Source organism: Neomonachus schauinslandi, chromosome 11 (assembly GCF_002201575.2).
Source record: "Neomonachus schauinslandi chromosome 11, ASM220157v2, whole genome shotgun sequence".
Taxonomy (NCBI): Eukaryota; Metazoa; Chordata; class Mammalia; order Carnivora; family Phocidae; genus Neomonachus; species Neomonachus schauinslandi.
The window spans coordinates 685,289-705,231 of record NC_058413.1 but is presented as its reverse complement, the minus strand read 5'-3'; the positions used below and the strand labels follow the sequence as shown (position 1 = coordinate 705,231).

Genomic DNA, 19,943 nt, shown 5'->3' with positions numbered 1-19,943 from the left:
CGCAAATTCCACCTGGGTAGAGTCATTCAGCACAGCTCCTAAGCGTTTGGGGCTCGTCCTGGCCCACCAGGAGGATAGAACAAGCCTCCATATTCTGACGAGAGTTGGCTGGGACTCTCGCTGGCTCCTGAGCACAGCTTCTCCCATCCTCTGCATCCCTGCAGGAGTCTTCGTAGAAGGGCAGTGTGAGAAAACCACGGGAGAGCCCAAATGGCCCCGGTGCTGTCCCTCTGGCCACAGCTTACTGCCCTGCCCCACGCAGACCCCCAGGCTCTTCCCCTGCTCTCAGAACACAGTGCAAACAGGGGCTTGCTTGCTCTTCATGGCCAGCTGACACTCCTCCTGGGCATTCCTAACCCTGAGACAAAGAAAGCCAAATCTCAGGCCGTATAAAGGACAGCCGCCCAGAGAACAGAGAACACGCGCCGAGAAGAGGAGAGATGGAAAAAGACAGGGTGACGGGCCTGGCCTTCCTGCGGTCCACCTGGGCCAGCCCCTCCTCCTTCTCCCCTCCGAGCTGCTGCGGCGGCCTCTGCAGCCAAGCAGGTGCCAGGCAGTGCGGCTGGCAAGGCACAGTCGTGCGCATCCAACTGTAAAAGTGAACCGCACCCCGGCCCACAGAACCCCTCGGTGTCAGAGGAGAGGCGCCCTCGCGCTACCACTCTGAGAAGTGCTGACTGTGAACACCTGTCAGCCATGCAGCTCGGGCCCCCTCGGCTGCCCCAGCTCTGAGCCTTCAGCACCTCCTGGCCCAAGTCTGGGTCTGCGAGAAGCCACTGAGTCCCTCTGAGCCCCGGTTTCCATAGGCGTAAAACTGAAAAGAGCCCCCCTGCCTCCCTGGGTCTGCCTGGTGGGCAACTCGCGGCCTCAAGCCTCACACCCTCCTGCGTGGCTTCCTGATTCCACCGGCGGAGTCTGGGTTGCACTGAGCGGGACCCGAAAACGCGGCGTGCACTCCCAACACCGCCGCCCAGATGCGTCCCCCTCTCCCTACAGCATGGCTGCACGGACCGGGCTCCACTCTGAGGAAGGGCTGCCCTACTTGGACACAAACATCCCAGGAAGTGTGGGCCACGACAACGTGGGAAGAGACCAGGGGCTGCCACGGCACAGCAAGCATGCCGACACAGCCACCAGCTCTCTCCTCGGAATCTGCAGGCCACGATCATTTATTTTTAATTCACTGTTTTTTTGGAGAGGGAGAAGGAACGAGGGACAGAGGGAGAGAATCTCAAGCAGGCTCCCCACTGAGCATGAAGCCCGCTGCAGGGCTCAACCCCACAACCCTGAGATCATAACCTGAGCTAAAATCAAGAGTTGGACGCTCAACTGGCTGAAGGCACCCCTATTTTTAATTTAATTTTTAAGGCAGATTCCTCTCTGGGAAAAAACACAGCAACCAGCTGACATACTCATACCTAGATCTACTGAGCAGGAAAAATCTGTGTTGAATTTCAATTCTCTCATTTATACAACAGAATTCACGCAACCCAAAGCCACCGTGCCCAGCATCTGCTCCTCCTTGACCCCACCTCCTGGTGTCACGTCCCTGCGTGCCCCTTCCAGTGTGGACAGCACCTGTGTCCCAGGTCTAACCACAACCACCAAGTCGCCTTACACCTCCTGTCCTTTTCTAGGACACAGGGAGGACAGTCAGGCCTGGCCTGTGCAGTGGCCATGCTGGAGCTTAGGTCAGGGTCACAGGATGCCCTCCTCAACACCCCAGGCAGACAAGCATACCACGTGGCGTGCCCTCCCTGGACAGGGTATTTCCAGAAGACACTGGTCTCTGTCTTGTTTATCTGCGCAGCATGCAGAAGGCCCTTCCAATGACGAGTTCTGCAGTGGGCCAGAGGCCACGTCTGTGTTGTCCCGTCCCCAGGAAGGGGGGAGCTCCTCCCCCAGCCACAGAGGCCCCCAAGTGCTCACACGCTCAATGGGCTGAGCTGTGGAAGTCTCCCCACAGCCTCATAAGAAGCCACACTGAGCTGCTTTCACAATGGCGATTTCAGAAAACGGTTACTTGGTGTGGCGAGGGGGGACGCTAATCCAAAGGCATTTACCAAATGCTGGTCGTTGAGAAGGTGCACCACTCGGGACGTCCAGTCACCCATGGGGACAAGATCAGGAGACGTTCTGTACAAACGCAGCAAACACAGGGCGGCGCTCTGCTTCACACTGTCCATGGTGTCTCTGAAAGACAGACATTGGTGGTCACGCAAGAACTCAGCTGGCACCCCACGTGGCCCCAACAAGCTGAGCATGGCCCCGGGCCTCACAGAGAATACCCCAGAGTAACCTGGAGACCAGGTGGCATGCCCACCTCCTGTGAGAGGTCTTGGTGTGGACCATGTCTGGACACTGATGGCTGGCTGCCCTAAAGACTTGCTTCGGACTCCACCTCAAAGACAATTGACAGCACAGAGTCCTGCTGGGAAGCCTCTCACCTCCAGAAGTGTCAGTTCTGGTGTTTTTCCCAACTGCTGAATATGACCTTGGCTATGCAAGATGGAGCATAGTCAACCAATGTTCCTCTCTGTTTGGATTACAGTGATTTTTTTTTCTTACAATTCACTTAATAACCACAGTCAAAACAGACAGTGTCAGAGCCTTGCACTACCACAAACCTCCCCTGGTGATTCCCTCCCGCCCCTAAAGTGTGGCTGATTAGGAAAAGCAAGGCTCCTACACTGTGGAGCCCAGCGCCCCAGGAACGCAGCAAACACTGAGAAGCTAGGTCAGAACAACTGCAGACACCCCAGGAGAGGGGCATTTGGAGAGTTTCCTGTTCAGGCTTGAGGGCAGACAATGTTCCCAATGCTCTGTTTATCCCTCCTCCCCCAGCCCCAGATGAACTCTGCGGAGCAACCAAGAAAGCAACAGGCCCACCAAGGAGCAGGCCGGTGCAGGTCGTCTGAAAAGGAACAAGTCGGCGTTCTTAAAGCCGGGTCAGAACAGCAGGGGCTCTTGTTCCACGCAGAGGGGAAGAGAGGAGTTTGGGGACTAGCTTTCCCATCTACCTCCCTGGTAGCTCTCGTATGCCTAAATGAGTCCACCCAACACGAGAAATCCCCAAGCCGCTCCAAAGAGAAATTACCTTAGTAAAAAATTCTGTTGGATGCTAATACCCCTGGGGAGCAACAGATAGCGTGCCCCTCTCTCTGGCAGCACATCCCGCAGGCCTCCTGGCACAACCGCGAGGGCTTCAACTAGCCAGTGTGTTTCCATGCTTGCAACGGCGCATCCCAACTAGCCCGGGGGAGCCTTCCCACCCCGCTGTTCCCACAGGCCTCCGACACCCACACGGGAAGAACATTCAAGGAGAGGGGAGACCAACATCCAGCATCCCTGAGGAGGCCAGGGAGGTCGCTGCCCACTCTGTTCCCGCTCTGTCTCAGGCCAGGGCAGGCAGTACACAGACGTGTTCACTGGTGTGTGCCAGGAACGGGGAAGGGGCCAGGCAGCGGCCAGAGGGAGCAAAGAGGACCAGGGAAGGCCTTGCCAGACCTGCAGCAGCCCTAACAGAGGAGGAAAAGAGAGCGCCGTCAGGCTGAGCCCACACCCTCCCGAGCCATCTTCTGGACGGACCCGAAGCCTCTTCCACCTTGGTGACTTTGTTCTCAGGGTGCCCGCCATGCCCTGCAGCCCCCATCGGCACACATGGAATGGCATCATCTCGGCCCCCCACTTGGTTCCTCAGCTCTGCAGCCCCTTCCAGTGCACGACCTGCTCCTGGCGCGCTGTCTGTGAGCCTTCCCCACTCACAGTCCTCTGGGGCCTCGCCTCCAGCCTGGCCTGTTTGCCCCCTGGCAGCACACGCCCCGGACACTCCTCTGGAGCTTGTGGGACCACAGCCCTTCTCATCACTCGTCTAGGCCAGGGCTCGCCCCCGAGGCACAGCCGACCCTTGGGGGGGGGGCGCCCCATGCACTGCAGCATGTGGAGCAGCATCCCTGGCATCCACTCCCAGAGCACTGTGGCCTCGGTCTGCTCACTGCCGGTCGTCCTGGAGGAGCTGGTCCCCCAGGTCCTGACAAAGTGCCCGGGACTGGCGCCCCTGTTGAGCCAGATGTGTCACCAAGGTGTGGGCCCTGGGTTAGTTTCTCAACTTAGCAGAGTCCCAGAACACAAAGCAGGGCCCTGCCTCTGCCACACCCCATGGCACTGGACAGCCCAGCGTGGTTTCAAACTCCTCAGAGCTGCCTGCTCAGCCCTGTGTCGCCTCTCTCCAAATTCAAGGGGCCACTGGAGGTGGGTTTCTAAGAATCCTCAGGATTTGGGTGCTTGACCTTTTCCTCAGTAATGCTCCTGAGAAAGGGCAAGAAGGAGCCCTATGCCACACCACAGGACAACTGTGTCCCTTCTTCCATGGCCCTTCTTGGTTGGTTGTGGGTGGCAGGGTTCTTCTTTCATCTACTTTAAACCCCGGTGTTCCTGGGGGAGCAACGGTAGGAGTGGACATCCCCAGGCGCCTAGACATACCGGTCTCCCACCACCTAAGACAGGCAGATGAACTCATCCGATAAATTCTCTACGCAAACTTCACACGAGAGACCTACCCAGCTACGAGGATTTTTGGAATCTCCCCGGCGAAGGCCTCGGCCATCTCGCGGCTGCCCACATTTGCAATGCAATGCAGGGCAAGACCCATGAAGGTGGGGTTCCGACTGGCCAGGTCGTTCTTGATGGCGTTGTTGATGAGTCGGATCAGCTCACTGTTGGAGTTCACCAGCACAGAGATGAAGAGGTAGCCCTGGGTTCCAGAGAGACAAGAGGACAGACAGCTCACAACCACTGCAGCCAACATGGGACAGCAATGCACACACGTCCAGCCTTTGAGAAGCCTCCCGAGGCCTCCATCTGCCTGTGTCCTGCAGGACGAGTCAGGCCACTCTGATGAAAACACCAGTTCCGTGAAAGAAGCCAAGTGTCTGATTCCGGCTCCACCACGACACAGCCCTGTGGGACACACCTGAGAGGCACTTAGCCAGACGTCCCCCCGGTCCCCACCCCTGCCGCCCGTCCCACCCACCTATCTGTGCTACCATGTGTGAGCATGCTGGACTCACTGCTGTCCCGAACAGGGTGAACCCTGACTGGAAGGCCCTAAGAAAGTGCGGTGAGTTCCAGAAACCCTGCGGACTGCAGCTTTACCCCTCTCTCCATCTGCCTCTGTGCCCTCAGCTTCCCCTCACCACTGGCTAAACTGCAGCCGTGCGACACCCCCCATCTGCACCCTCCCCAGGCAGGGGGACACAGGGGCCTTCCTGAGACTCATCTGATCCCTGACCACGCAGGTGAACTCCTGTGTAGCTTCCTGTTGGTCTTGGGAGAAAGGCCCTGCCACACACCCACGTGCTCACCTCCATTCCAGACACTGCTGCCCCTTCAGCTCTGCACTCCCTGCACGTGCCCCTGGCGAGGTGCTACCTGCTCAGTCTGCCCTCATACCCCAGTTAACTCCTCCTCATTCTGTGCCCACTCAGGATGCCCTCCCCAGGGGACCTTCCCTACTGGCCACAGTCTCCGCTGGGTCCCAGAGGGCGCCACACACCTCCTTCCCTGGGCACCGGCCGCAGCTATAATTCTCTCTCTGTGGGGTGGACGATGCCATCTCCCCACTAGAAAAGAGCAGGGCCCACGTCTGCTTCTGGTCACTATGTCCCCAGGGGCCTCCCAGGGCACTGCTTGGTCCATGGCAGACACCCAAATTCTTACTGGGTAAATACCAATACTTTACAAAATTCCTGGGGATCTAGGGTTTTTTGTTGTTGTTTTTTTTTACTTGCTGTAAGTTAAATTTTTGGACAGAGAAAACTGTTACTTCACAACACTGCAGAAAACAGAAGTATCATTACTCCCAAGAGGCTACAGGGCTCAAGTTACAAAGCCTGAGAGGGCTCCAGGTGCCCAGGTACTAGCACCGTCTAGAAGGCGCCAGAAGCTGACAGCAAGGCCAGGGCACAGCCATCTGCAGCTCCAGCTCTTAAGCCATGCAGCTGTGGTGTCCTTGTCAGAAACAGAAAGTGGTACCAGAGGCCACCAAGGCAAGGGGTCTGGGCCAGTGCATTAGCCCAGCGCTGCAGGGAAGGAAACAGGCGTGTCCAAGACACCCATCACATCCAACCCGGGCTTCATGCAGCATCTGGCTAGACCCACAGCAAATTCCCAGCTGCGGGGAAGTTGTAAAGAAAGAGCAAGAAAAGAAATGGCCACCTTATCAGAAGAACCTTGCACAGGAAAAGAGCCCCTTCCATCAGCAGGACTGCTTCCCGGAGGAGAGGGAGGCCTTGGGGCCACCTCAGTTGTCTTCAATGCCAGCCCCGCCCTGAGCCCTCGACCCCCTCGGCGACACTCACGATCTGCTTCTCTGTGTATCTGTTGGAGCTCAGCAGGTTCACGGCCTCCATGTGCCCAAAGTCAATGTCATGACCCAGGAGAAAGATGAAGAGCAACTTGCAGACGTATTTTTTTTTACTATAGCCATCAAGAGCCTTGTCACCTACAGAAAAGGTGGGTGAGGCGGGGAGAGCAGAGAAGTCATCAGCAGGAGCCAGACAACAGAAAGCGCGGGCTGGCCTGCCACAGAGAGGCAACCGCCCACCAGACACGTGGCACAGCTGTGCTGAGTGCAAGTGATGTTTCTAGACTGGGTGGTGCAAATCAGAATCCAAAGGTTTGGCTTCCCTTAAAAAACAGAAACCAGAATCCCTGGCAGCAAGAGTTCTGCCCTCCCAAGACCGCCCTGCCAGGGCCCGGGAGCCAGCCCCAACTTACACCAGCAAGTCAATCTTTTTTTTTTTTTTTTAAGATTTTATTTATTTATTTGACACAGAGACAGAGATAGTGAGAGCAGGAACACAAGCAGGGGGAGTGGGAGAGGGAGAACCAGGCTTCCCGCCGAGCAGGGAGCCCGATGCGGGGCTCGATCCCAGGACCCCGGGATCATGACCTGAGCCGAAGGCAGACGCCCACGGACTGAGCCCCCCAGTGCCCTCCACAGTCAGTCTTTTAAATAAGTTTATTAACAAAGGCAGATAAGTGTGCTCTAAACGATTCCCCTTTCACTTCAGTTTTAGGACAAATCACCCCCCACCCACAGAAATCACACACAAGAAGACAGGGGCGGGTCGCTTGGGTGGCTCAGTCAGTTGAGCGTCTGACTGTTGGTTTCGGCTCGGGTCGGGAACTCAGGAGGTTGTGATGGCAGGGTTGTGGGATCGAGCCTCGTGTCGGGCTCTGCACTCAGTGCAGTCTGCCTGTCCCTCTCCCTCTGCTGCTCCCCCCAACGCCCATGCTCGCTCTTACTCTCTCTCTAAAACAAATAAAATCTTAAAAAAAAAAAAGGCCAGAGGGGCCCATGTCTTCAACCTAATCACAGCACGACTGAGCCCCTCACTAGAGACTGTGACAAGGTGGGTTCAAGACACATCACCGGCAGAATACAAAATGCTATTTTAAAAACGACCACCCTGCACCACCTAAGTAGAAGTTCTTACCTCACCTGACAAGGGTACAATATTCCTTCGAGTCAACCATTAGCAGACTACAGAGGTAACAACCAGAAAGACTGGTCATCTTACTGCGCTGGGTCTTCCAGTGACATTGCTGCCCCGTGTGGGACACAGGTGGGCCAAATGGGACTCAGGGGAAATGGGAAGGTAAGGACAGCAGTGGTCATCACTGGTGAGGGGTCGGGAGACTTGTACTCCCTGGATGAGCACTGCCTGACCCCAAAGGGTGGTCTAGAAGAAAGACCCCCGCCTAAGATTTCCTAGGATGACAATCCAATGTCAGCCAGCCAGCTGGTCACCTCGCCTGGAGAAGTTCTGAGAAACCCTCCCTCCTTTTCACCAACAAACTGACATATGACATATAATTTAATGACCAAACAACATAAAAAGAGGGGACGCCTGGCTCCCTCCCCACCACCCCCCACTCACTCATCTGCTCCCTGCACCTGGGGAGCCCAGCTCTGTCACTTCCTGGTTGGGACACAACCCATCTGCGTGGGAGAGCGTATGTAGGCACGGGGCACGCAGCCCAGGGCAAACAGCAATGATCTCCATCTCCTCCCCACCCAGTCGTCCTTTAAGAACCAGCCTGGATTCCATCGCCTTCAGGAAGCCTCCTTTGACAACCAAGCCTGAAATACCACCCGGCCTCCTCTCACCTCCTGGAGACTGGTCCCTGCTACTCAGAGCACATCTTAAAGGAAAACACAGCAGTGTCGGAAAAGGGAACACTAACAGCTCAGTCAGACTGAGCTCCGTGGAGACAGCCACGGAAGCACCTGGGGGCTCCTTCCCTGAAGCAGCCTGACCCCAGGACACTGGGTCCCTCTGCCAGCCCTCCGTGATGCTGGGAGACTTCCAGCAGGCACACATTTCAAGGCTGAGCCTATAAGAGAGTAAGGGCCATCACTAAGGCAAGAACAATCAGGCATCTCTCAGCCCTAAGGCAGCTGTGAGAGACAGTGATTGCCAATACCCAGAACGCGGTTTGGGGGACTCACAAGGTACAGCAGAGAGCTGCAGACTAACCTGGGTCCCAGCCCAGAGGGGAGTCAACAGGCCACCCTGCCGGAAGCCAGAGCACCCAAAGGGGCTACATCTTGAGTGAGAGGATAGCAGAGGGAACCTGCGCTCCCGAAGGGCACGAGCAGGGAGACTTGCCTATTTGTGCCAACAGCTCAGTGCAATTGGGAAAGAAATGTCAGCCCCGAGGATACGGGGCCCACACTCTGCCTACACGCCTCCCCCAGGTGCCTTCCTCGTGCAGCCCCACCTGCTCCTAGGGGCTCCTCACCTGCTCAAGAGTGACCTGTCGGAAGCCTTTCACTGATCGCCCCAGCCTTGGGGCCTGCCAGGGGGAGCCCGTGTAGGTTTGGCAGCTTCCCCAAGCCTGGCTGCCGCGGGAAGCACTGTCACTTCCAGGATGCGTGCTGGAGTCTGGCTGCGGGGGATCCTGCGGAGCTTCACATGGTCTGGGGTTAGGGCTGCGGAGTTCACAGTGACTCCACTGCTTTCTCTGGCAAGTTTCAAGCCACCAGCCTTCCCAGCAGCAGCCAGCTACAAGGGCTGCAGACTATGGGACCAGGTCACCTCCAGGCTCAAGAGTGACCTTAGAGCACCCCCTGCCTCAGTTGACCCGGGGAAGGAGGGAGACGCCAGGGGCCCGAGTGTAGGAACCTGCACTTTGGCCTCAGTGAGAGGCCTCGAAAACAAAAAGCTCTGCTTGTTCCACAGCCCAGATGCTTGTTTCTGTCAACAAAGTGTGCTTGCTGGCTCCGTGTGCATTCACACGGCCCCCTCACGAGTCAGACCCAAGCACAGACCCAAGCACGGAGTGTGCCAGAAACCCCCTCCATGTGCGTGAGGAGCCTCGCATCCTGATGGCCCTCCACAGAGCACTGCTGGGCCCGGCTCCTCTTTCTTCTCCCAAGTACAGAACTCGCTGGCGGAACAGTGTCCTCGTGACAATGGTCAGTTCCGATGGCTCTTCCACGAATGGCCCCAGGCAGAACCCCTCTGCATACCTCTCCCTCATGGCTATCTCAGTAGAAAGCCATGAGAGGGACAAGGCCACCAAAGGGGCCCTCCTGCAGTTTGGGGTGAGGACCCACGACAACCTCTAAGCCCCACCCTGCCCATAACCTGCACACAGCCCTCTCAGTATGACCCCAGTGCCCACGCCAGCATCCAGATTCCCTCTGCAGCCCCAGGCCACTCGCCTGCATGAGGAGAGTCACCACCCTCTGCGCTCCCGATAGCCTGTGCCTTGGCCGGGCCAAACCAGCTACCTTCTCTGCTCTCCAGGGAGTTGAGCTAGCCCCTTGTTCCAAGGAGGGGGCCTCCAAATCTGTTCTCCTGGGGGCTCGCCTTCACCCCAAGGGGCCACACTACTTCCCTGGGCCTTGCAGTCACCCTTAGCAGAGCTCAGGAGTTCCCCCACAGTGACCGTCCGTCTAACCCACTGTGGTTCCACTCTCCTGACCAGACTGGACTGAGATGGTCCTCAAAATGTTGGTTTCAGCATGGGCTAGAATTGTGTTTTCATTCCAGTAATTTCAAAATGTGAAATCACACCTCTCCTGCCTGAAAGGGGGTGGCTCATGTCCCTCCCTTGCTGTGAAGATCAGAGTAGAGAGGAGGCAGGAAAGCAGGCCACACACACCACATCCTGACTGAGGATCAGGATCCAGTCTGCACCCCTGGGGCCCCCAAACTTCTCTACGGCCCCCTCTTCAGTGGGCTGATACAGAAATAAAGCAGGCCACCACACCTGGGGCTGAGCAGCACCTGAGACAAAGTGAGAGCACAACAGAGGCTTATGAGGACCATGTATCAATGGCTCTTAAGACACATGCCGATTCTCAGGTCATGATCCCAGGGTCCTGGGATCGAGTCCCACATCGGGCTCCCTCCTCGGGGGGGAAGCCTGCTTCTCCCTCTCCCACTCCCGCTGCTTGTGTTCCTGCTCTCGCTGTCTCTGTCAAATAAATAAATAAAATCTTTAAAAAAAAAAAAAAAAAGACACATGCCGATTTCAGAACACGAACTGTGAAGAAAGCTCCAAGCTCCGTAGCAGAATGACTAAAACCTGGTATTTCTATAACAGTGTATTAAGCAATAAGACACAAGACTGGAGAGTGAGTCAGTCGCCACTGCATCCAGGTGCACGGACAAACAAGCTCCCTCCTTCTCAAGTGCTGGGGCTGGAGGGAAGGAGGCAGGTGCCCCTGAGAGTCGCCTGCCATCGGGGTCAGAGCCAGGTCAGCCTGTGGACCTGCTCCTCCCTGGCACTTGCCCCTCCTGCCACACCCCAGCAGCGATTAACCTGGTAACACCCACTCAGTCCCTCATGCTTCTCAAGGCCCATCCATCCTGTCTCTTTCAAAAGTGGTGATGGCCAAAATTCGTCCAAGATAAGCCCTCTTTAGGGACAGGGGAGACGCAGCCAGCCCAATGTCGGCAAGCTTTACTCACGATCCCAGCAGACCTCAGACTGACATGAATTTGTCATTTGTGCCTTAAGGACTGGACCCTTGTGCTGAACACAGACGTGGCCTGGGACACAGAGGATTCCAAACCCTCAGCCTCTATGGGGGGTCACGTGGGCAATCACATAAAGTAGGGATAGGGCACCTAGCCCACTAGGAGGTCTGAACATGGCCAGCCCGACTCAGACCTATCTTGCCCAGAAAGATGTCCTCACCTGACGAAGAAGATGCCAGCAAGAACCGGCAGAGTGCGGGCACAACCTTCTGTCACTAGGGCAACGCATCCAAGTCCCAGTAACCAGGTCCCTCCAGATGTTTCTGAACTGTGATCCTTTTCCACCCTTTTTCTCACAGAGACTGGTGCTCAACAAGTATCTTGTTATGTTCAAAGAGGTAAAAAGAATAAGATACCAAGGATGGACATGGAATTTCCTCGCTTCTGCACCCTGACGATACACATCCCTCGCCCCTCATGCCATCTGCCCACCTCCTCCGTAAACTGTCTTAGAAAGGCTCACACCAGAGAATCCACTCCTCCTCCCCCCGTCCCCGCAGACCCGAGGTGTTTTCTTTACTCTGTATGATGCTTACTGATTTTAGTGGCAAAAAAAAAGGGAGACGCAAATTAAAACCACAATAAGGTACCACCGCACACGCACCACAGTAACTAACCCTTACAAGATTAAGCATGCCAGGGCGCCTGGGTGGCTCAGTTGGTTAAGCGACTGCCTTCGGCTCAGGTCATGATCCTGGAGTCCCGGGATCGAGTCCCGCATCGGGCTCCCTGCTCAGCAGGGAGCCTGCTTCTCCCTCTGACCCTCCCCCATCTCATGCTCTCTCTCTCTATCTCATTCTCTCTCTCAAATAAATAAATAAAAAATCTTTAAAAAAAAAAAAAAAGATTAAGCATGCCAGGTGCGGGCGAGACTGTGGGGGACCCGGGACTGCTCACACACGGCAGGCAGGAGCACAACACGCACAGCCACTCTGGGAAGTGGCGTGGCGGCTTCCCGCAGGGTGAGTGCCGAGGCGTGTGTGCCCGGGGAGTGCTCATCGCAGCTCCGCCCCTCACCGTCAAGCACTGGGCACCAGCAGAACGTCTGTCCCCGGGCCGGTACACATGCCGTGCGGGAAGCCCGCCCGGAGGCCTGAGCACAGGCCTCGCGAGTACACCCTGGCTGCACCACGCTCAAGTGGAGACCGCAGCCGCGAGAGACCTCATACCCGGTTCCTTCCACGTGACTTCTCCAGAAACAGCAAAGCGACAGTGACAGAAAGCAGGCCTGTGGCTGCTGGGGACTGAGGAAGGTGGCTGAGAGCCAAGGGACACGAAAGAACATTTGTGGTGCTGGAAATGTTCTGTTCCGTCTGTGCTGACGGCTGCAAAAATGCACACATCTGCCAAAATTCAAAGTACACGCTTAAGATGAGCAAATTTTACTGTGAGTGAATATCTCAGAAAGCCCATTTTTAAAACATTACCATCAAATACACCAAGAAGAAAAGCACCGAAGGTGACAGCCTGGGCAAAGCACGGGGCGCTGGTGTAGCCAGCCCTGTCGGGAGCCGGCATTTGCCACACCCCTCACAGTGGGCTTTCACACTTGCCCCCTAAAAAGCTGTGGTTATTTAAGTCTTTCTACACCTACAATAACCCAAGTTCTTCATGGGAACTTCTTTGTTCACGTGTGCACCCCTAGAACTTAGGGGACACCCAGCGGTCATTCAAGTTAGCGTATACCGTCTGGTAAACTGCAGACAAGCAGAGATAAGCAATCATCATGTCCTTGTAAACTCTAACACAGCAGCTGTTTTCCAACGGTTTCAAGACGGAGTGTGCGGGTTAATGTCATAAAAACTACCCCATTCCACCCCAAAACTCAGTGGCTTACATGACAAGCACCGACATCTTGCTAATGAGTCTCGGCAGGGGTGGCCTCCAGCCAGGAGCGGGATCAAGGCCTGCACAGGGTGCCTCTCCTTCTCTCTGCACAGCAGCACCCAAAGCATGTTCTTCTCATGGAGGTGATGGGAAGACCCCCAAGGGGCAAGTGGAAACGAGCTAGGTTTTAAAGGGCGTGCAGACACTGTCTACATCCCACAGGCCACGTCACACGACCAAGCCCCACACCTCTCCTCCAATGACAGAGCTCACCAGTGAAGCCATCGGCCTCCAGCTCTCTTGAAGGCAAGGTCTGGGATTATAGATGCAACTTTCTAATGTTCCTAGGACTGTAACATTTTATCACCTCTTGTCTGTTTGGTGTCAAGTATTTTACTTCCACGTGTATTTATAACTCCCCAAGACCATTTCCTGCACAACGATCGTGCACAGTTCTCTACATATCTACCACTCCTTCCCTTTTCTTCCGCACCTCTCACCTCTCCTCTGGGATTATTTGTTTCTGGCCTGAAGTACATCCTTTAGAATTTTGTGGGAAACTCGTAGGAAACTCCATTTTTGTCTGAAAAAGTTCCATTTCAGCTTCATTCTCAGAAGACAGTCTTGCTGGGCACAGTTTCCAGCTGGTTGTTCAGCACGCTGCCATCCCGCAGTCCACTGTGTGCGCTGCCAGGCTGCAGCACAGCACACCCCCCGCCTGGCTACTCCCAGGACCGCCTGTCTCTGGACTTCTGTGTTCCCATGGTAACGTGTCTACGCGCACGTTTCACTGCAGTTCAGTAAGTTTCATACATTTTTTTTTTACGATACACAAATTTATTAAAATTTTGAAAATATTTAACAATTTGCTGAGGTCAGAAAAATAAATTCCCAATATATAAAATCTAGAAAGGTAGAATTAGGCATTAGATTTCAAAGGATTTAGGAAAGAAAAAAAAAAAACCATGGTTAGATCCCACGAAGTAGGCGGCAATGCCTCACCCATGTGCATGCTGTCAGGCCCGAGGGCCTCTTCCATCCTTGTCAAGGGGAGCACGGACCTTCTTCCCTTCCGCACACACGATTTCATGCGGTCTTCAAGCTGTCACATCCTCCCTCCTTTCCTCTGGGACACCAATTACACCTTTCAGACTTTTTTCACCACACCCCTCTGTCTCACCCACTGCTGTGTCCTTTATCTGCCCCCCATCTGTGCTGTGTCCAGGACAGGTTTGGTTCTTACCTATCATTCAGAGCACTAATCTCTCTGCAATTACGTGTGCTATCTGAAACCCAGAGTCCTGCATTCTGGTTACTGCAGGTCTCGGTTCTGGAATGTCCATCTGGTCCTATCTCACGATCTGCCATGTCACCTTTCACACCACAAGTCTCCTGCTCAAAATTTCAAATTTTCTTTAAAAATGGTAGACTTACTTCTTTCCTGTGACCTGATCTGTGATCTAGTCTCAGATTCTCTGCTGGTTCTGGCTCATGCCGTCCTGATGTGCATGGTCACTGTGACTGTATGCTAGACGCTGAGTGTGAGAAATCAGTTGTAGGAATCATGTGCACCTCCAATGATAGTGCCCGCATCCGGAGGGCTGTTCTCTTACCTGAAGCCAAGTGGGGCTTCTGTGGGGCACCCAGGTGTCCAAAGCCCCGCTGCACATCTGTGACAGTCCACTCCTGCCCTTAGAGCCTTGCCTTTGAAAGTCTCAGTGTAACGTGGAAGGGTCTCCACTTCTGGTGGGCTCTGGGCTTTGATCTTTCTCCTAGACCAGGGTTGCCCACCCTCGGCACTTTGACATCTGTCCTGTGCGTGGTAGGACAGTTAGTAGCCTCCCTGACCTCCACCCGCTAGATGGCAGCAGGGCACACCCTCCCGGCTGTGACAAAGAGCATGGTCTCCAGATGTGGCCAATGTCCCCTGGACGGCAAAATCACACTGACAGGTAACCAGCCCTCTTGACTCTCATGGAGACCAAAATGTCTATTCTTCACAGCCCCTTCTTTGGGATTAGCAGATGCTCTCGAGGCACCAACAGCCCAGTGCTGTACTTGCTTATGTGGACACATACCTCCTCCTAGGGAGTCTCAGGAATCCTCCTTTTTTCTTGTCACTCGATGAGACTTCCAAGATTTTTTTTGATATTGTGTCTCTTTCGGTTTTCAGTGGAAGGTGTGGCTGACGTCTGCACAGTCCAACATGGCAGCTTCTAGCCACACACGGCGGCTGAGCACCTGAAGTGTGGCTAGTCTGAACCGAGTGGGCTCTAAGTGTACAACCAGATTTCAAAGACTTGCATGAAAAAGATGTTAAGATACCTCTTTATAGGGCGCCTGGGTGGCTCAGTTGGTTAAGCGACTGCCTTCGGCTCAGGTCATGATCCTGGAGTCCCGGGATCGAGTCCCGCATCGGGCTCCCTGCTCAGCGGGGAGCCTGCTTCTCCCTCTGACCCCCCCCCATGTGCTCTCTCTCTCTCTCTCTCTCCCTCTCTCTCTCACTCTCTCAAATAAATGAATAAATAAAATCTTTTAAGATACCTCTTTATAGAAAGAGGTATCTTTTTCTACTCACTACATGTTGCAGCATACTAGATTAAATAAAAATAGGTTTTTTAAAGTTTTGTTTTTTGTTTTTTCAGTAATCTCTACACCCAACATGGGGCTCAAACACAACCCCAAGATCAAGAGTCGCATGCTCTTGGTGACTAAGCCAGCCAGGCGCCCCTAAAATTAGTTTCATGTGCTTTTTACTTTTTTTAAATGTGGCTAGTGGAAAACTTAGAATTATACGCATTTCTGCATTAGTGACTTGCATTCTATTTCTCCTGGATAACACAGACCTACACTATCTAATCTGTTGTAACTGAAGCAGCAGTCCCCTAGGGTGCACATTTCTGAGGACAAAGGGTAGGTCTTCTCTTCTCTGTTACTAGTCAGGGCATATACATACTCAATAATGCCAACTGGTTAACAGAGAAGAGGGAACCTCCTTCCCTATCCAGGACAGCTTAGCTTAGGCAGGCACGAAGACAGAAGAAACAAGAGAAGTCTTATTTGCCCTAAAACATTTACACAGAGAATCTGAAGATTTACCATCCGGAGGGCTATGAACTCTTTTTTTTTAATTTATTATTTTTTTATTTTATTACGTTATGTTAATCACCATACATTATATCACTAGTTTTGTTTTGTTTTTTAAGATTTTATTTATTTATTTGACAGAGAGAGACACAGCGAGAGAGGGAACACAAGCAGGGGGAGTGGGAGAGGGAGAAGCAGGCTTCCCGCGGAGCAGGGAGCCGGATGCGGGGCTCGATCCCAGCACCCTGGGATCATGATCTGAGCCAAAGGCAGATGCTTAACAACTGAGCCACCCAGGCGCCCCCATTAGTTTTTTATGTAGTGTTCCATGATTCATTGTTTGCATATAACACCCAGTGCTCCATTCAATACATGCCCTCTTTAATACCCATCACCAGGCTAACCCATCCCCCCATCCCCCTCCCCTCTAGAACCCTGTTTGTTTCTCAGAATCCATAGTCTCTCATGGTTCATCTCCCCCTCCGATTCCCCCCCCTTCATTTTTCCCTTCCTACTTTTTTTTTTTTTTTAACATATAATGTATTATTTGTCTCAGAGGTACAGATCTGAGATTCAACAGTCTTGCACAATTCACAGCACTCACCGTAGCACATACCCTCCCCAATGTCCATCACCCAGCCACCCCATCCCTCCCACCCCCCACCACTCCAGCAACCCTGTTTGTTTCCTGAGATTAAGAGTCTCTTATGGTTTGTCTCCCTCTCTGGTTTCATCTGGTTTCATTTTTTCCTCCCTTCCCCTATGATCCTCTGTCTTGTTTCTCAAATTCCTCATATCAGTGAGATCATAGATACTTGTCTTTCTCTGATTGACTTATTTCGCTTAGCGTAATGCCCTCTAGTTCCATCCACATTGTTGCAAATGGCAAGATGTTAATTTTTTGATGGCTGCATAATATTCCATTGTGTATATATATACCACATCTTCTTTATCCATTCATCTGTTGATGGACATCTAGGCTCTTTCCATCGTTTGGCTATTGTGGACATTGCTGCTATAAACACTGGGGTGCATGTACCCCTTCGGATCACTACGTTTGTATCCTTGGGGTAAATACCCAGTAGTGCAATTGCTGGGTCGTAGGGTAGCTCTATTTTCAACTTTTTGAGGAACCTCCATACAGTTTTCCAGAGTGGCTGCACCAGCTTGCATTCCCATCAACAGTGTAGGAGGTTCCCCTTTCTCCGCATCCTTGCCAACATCTGTCGTTTCCTGACTTGTTAATTTTAGCCCTTCTGACTGGTGTGAGGTGGTATCTCATTGAGGTTTTGACTTGGATTTCCCTGATGCCCAGAGCATGTTTTCATGAGTCTGGTAGCCATTTGTATGTCTTCCTTGAAGAAATATCTTTTCATGCCTTCTGCCCATTTCTTGATTGGATTATTTGAGTGTTGTTGTATTGTATTGTATTATTTGGGTATTGAGTTTGATAAGTTCTTTATAGATTTTGGATACTAGCCCTTTATCTGATATGTCATTTGCAAATATCTTCTCCCATTCTGTTGGCTGTCTTTTGGTTTTGTTGACTGTTTCCTTTGCTGTGCAAAAGCTTTTTATCTTGATGAAGTCCCCATAGTTCATTTTTGCCCTTGCTTCCGTTGCCTTTGGCGATGTTTCATTGGCTGAGGTCGAAGAGGTTGCTGCCTGTGTTCTCCCCAAGGATTTTGATGGATTCTTGTCTCACATTTAGGTCTTTCATCCATTTTGAGTCTATTTTTATGTGTGGTGTAAGGAAATGGTCCAGTTTCATTCTTCTGCGTGTGGCTGTCCAATTTTCCCAATACCATTTGTTGAAGAGACTTTTTTCCACTGGACATTCTTTCACGCTTTATCGAAGATGAGTTGACCATAGAGTTGAGGGTCCATTTCTGGGCTCTCTATTCTGTTCCATTGATCTATGTGTCTGTTTTTGGCCAGTACCATACTGTCTTGATGATGACAACTTTGTAATAGAGCTGGAAGTCCGGAACTGTGATGCCACCAGCTTTGCTTTTCTTTTTCAACATTCCTCTGGCTATTCGGGGTCTTCTCTGGTTCCATACAAATTTTAGGATTATTTGCTATGAACTCTTTTTTTTTTTTTTTAAAGATTTTATTTATTTATTCATGAGAGAGAGAGAGAGAGAGGCAGAGGCAGAGGGAGAAGCAGGCTCCCCGCGGAGCAGGGAGCCCAATGCGGGACTCGATCCCAGGACCCTGGGATCATGACCTGAGCTGAAGGCAGACGCTTAACTGACTGAGCCACCCAGGCGTCCCTGAACTCTTTTTTAATAACAACACAATTAACGCATATTAGGCACTCATTTTCTATGAAGCAATTTATACGCATTTCCATACATAGATATAATTAGTGTAGCAGACATGGACCGTCCCTTCAATTAAGGACTGGAGCTGCCGAGAGCATGGTTAGCTGGCAGGGTTAGCTCTGTCAGGGACTGCCTTCCTTGGCTTCGAGCCACAGGTGAGCAAGGGGTGGTACAAGGGCCCAGCCATTCCCACCCAACGCCAGATGCCTCTAACAGGCAATCTTCACCCCAGAGCTCCCTAAGGGCCAGCTTCTCCATGTGGCACCTCCTCTGCCTGCCTCTAGCCCTCTCCCTCCCTTCACTTCTCACTGGTGCTCCTCATAAATCCTCTATCCTCCAAGCCCATCTCAGGGTCTGCTTCACAGAGAACCCAGCCTGAGATGATCATCAACACCCCACTTCGCAGCTGAGCAAAGACCCACAGTAAGTAACTTGACAACGTAGCACAGCTAGTAAGCATCAGAGCAGGAATGCGTCTGCAGGTAGTCAGGGCAACCTTACTCTTAACCACCACATGATATTCCCTTTAAGAAACAATGAAAGTGGGCGCCTGGGTGACTCAGTTGGTTAAACGACTGCCTTCGGCTCAGGTCATGATCCTGGAGTCCCTGGATCGAGTCCCACATTGGGCTCCCTGCTCGGCAGGGAGTCTGCTTCTCCCTCTGACCCTCCCCCCCCTCTCATGTGCTTGCTCTCTCTCATTCTCTCTCTCTCAAATAAATAAATAAATAAAATCTTTAAAAAAAAAAAAAAAGAAAGAAACAATGAAAGTTATAAACCCCTCACCGGAGAAGATATACAGATGGCAAACGAGCCACAAAAAGATGCTCCACATCACATGTCATCAGGGAAATGCACATTAAAACAACAGTAAGATCCCCCTCCTCTAAATAAATAAAATCTTTAAACCAGTAGTAAGCTCCCTCTGTGCACCTGCTGGAACGGCCCAAATCCAGAACACTGGCAGCACCAGATGCTGGTGAGCATGCGGAGCCGCAGAAACACTCATTTTTGTGGCTGGAGGGGACGCACGGGGGGCAGCCACTCTGGGCGACAGTCTGGCAGCTTCTTACAAAACGCCACATACCGTAACCATAGGATCCAGCAGTCACACTCCCTGGTCTTTACCAAAGGAGCTGAAAGCTTATGTCCACCCAAAACCCGCCCCCGGGATGTTCACGGCAGCTTTTATTTATAGCTCTAGCCGCGACATTCATAACTGACCCAACTTGGAAGCGGCCAGGATGTCCTTCAGTAGGTGGATGGATAAACACACTGTGGCCCATCCAAACCCTGGCCTATGCATCTGTGACGAAAGAGAAAGGAGCCATGAAGCCATGGAAAGACGGGGAGGAACCTTCAAGGCATCTGACTGAGTGGAGGAAGTCGGTCTGAAAGGCTGCATCCTGTAGGATTCCAACTCTGTGACCTTCTGGAAAAGGCAAAACTACGGAGACTGTAAAAAAATGAGTGGCGGCCAGGGTTTGGGGGGAAGGAACAGATGAACAGGCAGAGCACAAAAGATTTTTAGGGCAGTGAAACTACTCTGCATGATATTTTGACAGTGGATACATCATCACACATTTGTCCAAAATCACAGAATGCACACCACCAAGAGTGACCCCTAATGTCAACTGTGGGCTTT

General features: G+C 52.8%; 2 protein-coding genes and 1 non-coding gene across 5 annotated transcripts in view; all 3 read right to left on the bottom strand.

Annotated features, from left to right (window-relative positions):
- The window catches only part of TSPAN4 (tetraspanin 4), a 559,204-nt gene that overhangs the window by 434,075 nt on the left and 105,186 nt on the right, over positions 1 to 19,943 (bottom strand). The gene's annotated exons all lie outside the window — the stretch shown is intronic.
- AP2A2 (adaptor related protein complex 2 subunit alpha 2) overlaps positions 1 to 19,943 on the bottom strand; it is a 94,214-nt gene that overhangs the window by 32,300 nt on the left and 41,971 nt on the right. For both annotated transcript variants that reach the window (XM_021692211.1, XM_021692212.2), the window contains exons 3-5: positions 6,360 to 6,502; positions 4,560 to 4,753; positions 2,064 to 2,193 (exon numbers count right to left, since the gene is read on the bottom strand). In XM_021692211.1, coding sequence (XP_021547886.1) covers positions 2,064 to 2,193; positions 4,560 to 4,753; positions 6,360 to 6,502 — 467 coding nt within the window. The remainder of the gene's footprint in view (positions 1 to 2,063; positions 2,194 to 4,559; positions 4,754 to 6,359; positions 6,503 to 19,943) is intronic.
- LOC123326337 lies at positions 13,842 to 13,966 on the bottom strand. Its single transcript, XR_006541041.1, has one exon. It is a non-coding gene; the product is annotated as a U6atac minor spliceosomal RNA (small nuclear RNA).